The following is a 6000-nucleotide window of genomic DNA, read 5'->3' as shown; positions in this document are numbered from 1 at the left end:
ACGTCAGAATTAAGAAGCCGCTGTTGATAAACACCAGTTTTCTTACAATGACTTGTTAAAGTTATTCAATAAGTTTAATTGACTGTTGAGGGTCAGACAGGAATATCTTTTTCATTCATCTTTTAACTCTTAACCTTTTTCATTTCTCTAATTTCCAAAAAGAAAACCCATACACCCAGTCCCCCCTCCTCCTCTTCTCAGTTTTCATTCATACTCTCCACAAGCATCTTTTCACAGCCATGGAGGTGTCCTTGCATAACCTCTCAGATGGCCAGCTGAAATGAGGAGGGAAAAAAGGATAATAAAATCGTTACTAGTTCCTGTTGCATAGCCCAGCGGATTATGCTTCTTATGCAAACAGATTTTTGATGAATTTACATAAGCAGGGAGGCAGGCAGAGGGGAAAAGGTCAGAGCAGAGGACACACACACTATAAGGATCCGCAGCTGAAGGGTTTCAGCTCAGCCAGTTCATTCAGATTCAACATTTCCATCCTTGCTGCTGACCCAGAGGCATTAATCCTAAACATTTTCATCCGTGTTTTTCACTGAAGAAATAATCCTTTTTTGCACGCGAATGTAACCAATACTCATAGATTATCACACAGTGGGATATTAGCTGTAATCGGCCTGTCTCTTACATCCAAACTGGTTTTACGCTTATATATGGCTTTAAAAACAATGGAAAGAGTATATGTCATAGGATGTAATTTCTTTCATAGTGTTACATATATTTTTCAACAGGAAAAAAATAAAGCATGTGATTTGAAATTATCAGTTTTATTTGTCAGTATTAATTGAACTCAGCAGTGTATAATTAGTCCAGATTTAACATATTATACATATTATCATAATATGTTGAAAATGTTTTAGTTAAAGTACACTTTAAGTACAAGTTTAAGTACACTTTTTAAGATACAGTTCATTTGACTGTATTCAGTCAAAGTCAGTTTGATATTCAGTGATAATAACACTCTCTGAACTAACTACTATACAAACTTTGCTGGGAGCTTTAATCATTATTAGAACATTTTATTTCTTAATTGGAAATAAAGGTAAAACATATAACAAGACACAAGACTGTGGTTGAGCAATGAAAAAAAAAGTGCCGGACAGAATATTACAAAAATCAAACAATAAGTAACCAGACAACAGGCAAAAACAACACAAAAGTGACTTTTTCCATGGAATAAAAACTGTTTTAGTTCTTTTTAGCGCTGAAATAATTCATCAATTTGGGTTTTTGAACTAAACAAGCAATTTAAAGATGTCACCTCGGGCTCTGAGGACCTTGTGATGAACATTTTCAATGTTTTTTCATTCCATTGACATGTTTAAACACTAAGTGATTAATTGCAAAATATTTGAGAGATTAATCAATAATGAAAAAGGGATGGTTGCAGCCATAGTGTTTTTATAGGCCCTACTGTAATCAAACAGTGTTGAATCTCCTGTGAAACTCAGAGAATAGGTGTAAGCTACTAAGAGCAGAAACTGTAAACAAGCAACTGTACCCCCTAACCTGTAAACTGATAGTATCCTATTTCCTCTGTCAGCTGCAGGTTCAGATGTTAGTCTAATGTACACAAAGATGTCAGCACTCAGCTGGAAACCAGGGTTGCATCTCTTTAGCTCATGAACCTGACTCCTCCCCGCGAGCCTACAACCACGCTTGCAGCCACACCTCCCCTCTACAACCTCCGAGCAACCCAGCAGGCTGGGCAGACAGGGTCAACACACGCTGAGAGGAAGGGCTGTCCTGACTGAAGAGGGACCGGACTGATACTGAGAAGAAGATTAAGAAACAGACGGAAGACAGAGGGGCTTTTTGCACTGCACGGGTCAGCTGCTGAGTCTCCGCTTCAGGGGTCGTGTACAGTGCGCTTGGCTGGTGAACAGAAAATACCAGAAGAAGGTGAGCACAAATAACTACATGGTGACACTTAATTCTGATTTAATTATTCAATTCATAACACCATGTTCCATAACCTTCAATGAAAATGATAGAAATGATATATTATGTGTTTATCAGATAACTGACCACTTTGAATTATTACAGCAAAGAGTCTTGAAAAAAAAAAAAAGGACTTGCAGCTCTTTTACCTCATTAGTATATTTGGTATTTTTGTCCTGGTAGTGATGTCAAAATTAATTTCATGTTATAAATTTATCATGATACTTTTGAGAAATGTTTTCATAATGTCAGAAAGTGAAAGACATACACACACGCAGAGTCCAGACATGGGGCATATTGTCCAATCCCTCAGAGGGAACACAGACTCTTCAATCTGTCTTAATCCCGATTTTCTGGCTCTGGCAAACACCAACCTGTTCTGTGCTGTGTCAGAAAGTGCTAAATGAATTCATAACATTTCATAATTACACATCACTGTCTGTATTTCCACTTGCAGAAATGAGTTTTGGAGCAGCCTGCATTTTCCTGCGTGGAGGGAAAAACATTGTAAGTGCAGCAGTAAGAGCCTTTTCACGTTTTTTGATGGGTTTGTTGCTAATGTTTGCAAACTGCTATGAACGGTTGACAGGATTATAACAACAAAGGTGACAGGATAAAATGATAAGAGATTTAGACTGACAGAGAGAGAGAGAGAGAGAGAGAGAGAGAGAGACAGTGCCTGCTGTTTACTATTGCATGCCGATGATGACACTGGCCCATATGAAGCCATCCTGCCAACATGGGCATAATCTACACTTAAATCCAAGCCATCAGAAAATCCAGCTTCTCTTTGGTGCCACGCCATTTAATTCAGGAGGAGTAGCTATAAAAATAAATAATACATCCATTGCGTGGCAGATGGTTTAGTAGCTAAATTTCTTTTTGTATGTATTTTATGGCAGTGTTGTACAGTATTACAGGGTTTGATATAAATTTCCATACTACACTGGACTTAACCAGCTGTTTTTCTCTTTATGCAGTCCAGAGAACTGGCAGATGATGAGATTGATGGTAAGTTAAATTCTTACCACTGAAATCTTTTCATATTCTCATGTTTTCATCATAAAACGCATCACTTCAATACTCATACAATCACTTTGACTCACACCATGTCACACACTCAACTGTCCTGACTGAGTGTGTTGCTGTATTTTGCAGAGCTGCGTGATGCATTCAATGAGTTTGATAAAGACAAGGACGGGCTGATCAGCTGCAAGGACCTGGGGAACCTGATGAGGACGATGGGCTACATGCCCACTGAGATGGAGCTGATTGAGCTGAGCCAAAACATCAACATGAACCGTAAGTCTTTACTGGACCAAATTTAGAAAAATGGTTGGAAAATTCTGCAGATGCACAGACTTTTGTGATGCACAGCTGCCAGAAATGCAAATGAGACCATGTACGCACTTAGGAAGAGTGACGGGTGTTTCTCAACTTTATTTTTTATTATTTTCCCTGTAGTTGGTGGCAGAGTCGACTTTGAAGACTTTGTGGAACTGATGACTCCGAAGCTTCTGGCAGAAACGGCTGGGATGATTGGCGTGAAGGAGCTCAAAGACGCCTTTAAAGAGGTGACAGTGAAACACTTTCCGTAGACTTTCCAGGAGCTCTGATGTTTCTAAAGGAAATGAAACAGCTCTCCAGCAGCTTCAATGCCAGATTTTGCTTAGTTACTACTCACTCACCACGGTTTCATGAAGATAAACAACACACTGACAGCACTTTTTAAATTTTCTTTTGTCTCTCTGCTTAGTTCGACGTGGACGGAGATGGAGAGATCACAACGGAGGAGCTGCGTTCAGCCATGACAAAGCTGATGGGAGAGCACATGAGTCGGCGGGAGATAGATGCCATAGTGAAAGAAGTGGATGAAGACGGGGATGGCACAGTAGACTTTGAAGGTACAGACTGTCGTTTAGACTCAGTGATTATCAACATAAATGATAAGTGATGCTTTTCTCACAGTGAACTGATTCATCTTGTTGTGTCGTCCCTGCAGAGTTTGTCAGAATGATGTCCCATCAATGATGGTCGAGGAGAAGGTCAAACAAGAAAGTACCTTTGCACATCTGCGGTCATGCATCGATAATCACGCTGTCTTTCTCTAAAGCTCCTTGACAGATTAACTTGTACATATTCAGAACAAACGTAATAATGTTAAAATCCAAATGTAGTGCTGCAAAGAAAAGCCAAGCAATATCAAATAGTTCTCAGAGAGAATACACAGCTATGCAAAGACTGAAAATCATGTACTGAGACATTTTTGTAAATGTAAGAGAATTGGAAAGATGGTGATGAACAAATAGAGCTATATTATTTTGTTTGATGATATATATTGTATATACACAAAGTCCTTTTGGGTTGTTTTGTTGAACTGATTGATTTTTTGAAATGTACTTATTGAATTATTCAGACACTACTGCGTCATTCTTATCACTGAAATGATGTTATAATGCAATATTAGCAATTACTCTGTTACTGTTTGCCTGGACTTGTAATGTAACTCCTTGGATTACATCATTCATTTTTGGATCGAATCCAACGAGTTAAATCATGTAAACAGGTATTTCTGCCTTTGTTTGGCAAAGAACAAAATAAAACATCTAAATATATATGAACATTGCACATGAGTATTGTGTGCCTCCTGAAAGGACGGCGAGGACACTGGGTGGGTTTCATTCAGCAGTTAGTCTGCAGGAATTTGACTTCTGACTTTGCCACGTATGTGATGAAAGACTAAAGGGCCATTTCATAATTTGGCAAAGTAATCAGAAAATAAAGAGACTTTAAAATTTAGGCTACTTGTTTGCAAAAATCTATCGTGGCACATTATAATTTTAAGCAAAGATATGATCGAGTCTAGGGGTAAATTTATCAGTCCAGCTAATGGAAAAACTTTCCGATGTGTCACAGAATGTAAAGCATGAGTATAAATAATAAAATGAATGATGGCTGAATTCCATTTGCATTGCCTTTCTTGATCACAAGTAAAAATGTCCGCTGTGTCGCTTCAGTGCTAACAAGCAAAGCAAATGTGGGACATATTCTCAGAATGACTTCCATAATAAATCAATTTTTATAATAATACACAACTCGCTGGTTATATAAGGAATTGATCTATGGATTTCATGTAGAGGGGATTTAGAAACCAAAAACATCAGTGATGCAGCTGTGCTGTGGGTAGAAATGCTGAGAGTTGAGTAACTTCTCTGCCCTGGCTTTGGAAGGACATCGGGATAAAGAGATTGTGTGACCAAAAATAGACGAGGCCACTGATTTGGTAAAAGTGAGGCCCATAAAACATAATCTAAAAATTCTGACATCATAACACATGCATAACAGATTTCTAGGTATTAGATGCAAAGAAATGGCAAAAAATACATGCCTGCCTCAGCATTAAGCCTTTCAGAGAGGACAGTCTGGACTTTTCTTTGAATTTGACGTTTCTCACAAAAAGTTGTTAATGTTTGTGGAAATAAGGAAGGAATATACATCAAATCATCGCTCGATAGCATCATTATATTATTTCTACTGATACACAGCCTGTGCAAATTTTACCAGTCAACACAACAATAAAAACACCAAAACCGTCTCAAATTTGCAGCAGAATTTCCACAGATTTCACTTCCCACCCTGATACAAAGGAATTGTGAAGAGAAGTCGTCTTGTGGCTTATCCCCAACACAAACTTATCCAAAGCCAGCAGAGCCGAGATTAAATACCTGGGTTGAGAGAATTTAGGGATGTGGATGGGGACACACAGCACCCTCACAAACAGATGTTACTGCATGACAAACTGGGCAGAACTTCAAACGGATGGACAGATGGGGTATGAGGGCTTATAGGACCAATTAACAAAAGTGAAGCTGTTCTGCCTCTGAGCACGTGGACCTAATAACTAAACACACATCTGTCAATGGCACTCCACAGATTGGATACAAGGGGTGATAGCTGTGCCAATATGCTTAATGGATAAATAACAATATTTTGTTTTTTGTTGTAAATAACTGCTCTCTTGTGTGGGCAAGCAGTCAGCATGAGGAT

General features: G+C 38.6%; 1 protein-coding gene across 1 annotated transcript; it reads left to right on the top strand.

Annotated features, from left to right (window-relative positions):
- The first annotated feature begins 1572 nt into the window (after nucleotides 1-1572).
- Nucleotides 1573-4568, top strand: cabp5a (calcium binding protein 5a). Its single transcript, XM_056366289.1, has 7 exons — nucleotides 1573-1914; nucleotides 2411-2460; nucleotides 2934-2964; nucleotides 3112-3255; nucleotides 3418-3527; nucleotides 3710-3857; nucleotides 3956-4568. The coding sequence occupies exons 2-7, from the start codon at nucleotides 2413-2415 to the stop codon at nucleotides 3982-3984; spliced, it is 510 nt and encodes a 169-aa protein (XP_056222264.1). The 5' UTR covers nucleotides 1573-1914; nucleotides 2411-2412; the 3' UTR covers nucleotides 3985-4568.
- The last annotated feature ends 1432 nt before the right edge of the window (nucleotides 4569-6000 follow it).

Source organism: Seriola aureovittata, chromosome 21 (assembly GCF_021018895.1).
Source record: "Seriola aureovittata isolate HTS-2021-v1 ecotype China chromosome 21, ASM2101889v1, whole genome shotgun sequence".
Lineage (NCBI taxonomy): Eukaryota > Metazoa > Chordata > Actinopteri > Carangiformes > Carangidae > Seriola > Seriola aureovittata.
This window is presented reverse-complemented; position numbering and strand designations above follow the sequence as displayed.

What these genes read in the sequence shown, in the direction of transcription:
- cabp5a (XM_056366289.1), top strand. Translation starts at nt 2,413, where the DNA reads ATGAGTTTTGGAGCAGCCTGCATTTTCCTGCGTGGAGGGAAAAACATT. An exon ending in GGCAGATGATGAGATTGATG is followed by an intron (nt 2,965 to 3,111) that starts GTAAGTTAAATT and finishes TGTATTTTGCAG; the next exon opens with AGCTGCGTGATGCATTCAAT. An exon ending in TCAAAGACGCCTTTAAAGAG is followed by an intron (nt 3,528 to 3,709) that starts GTGACAGTGAAA and finishes CTCTCTGCTTAG; the next exon opens with TTCGACGTGGACGGAGATGG.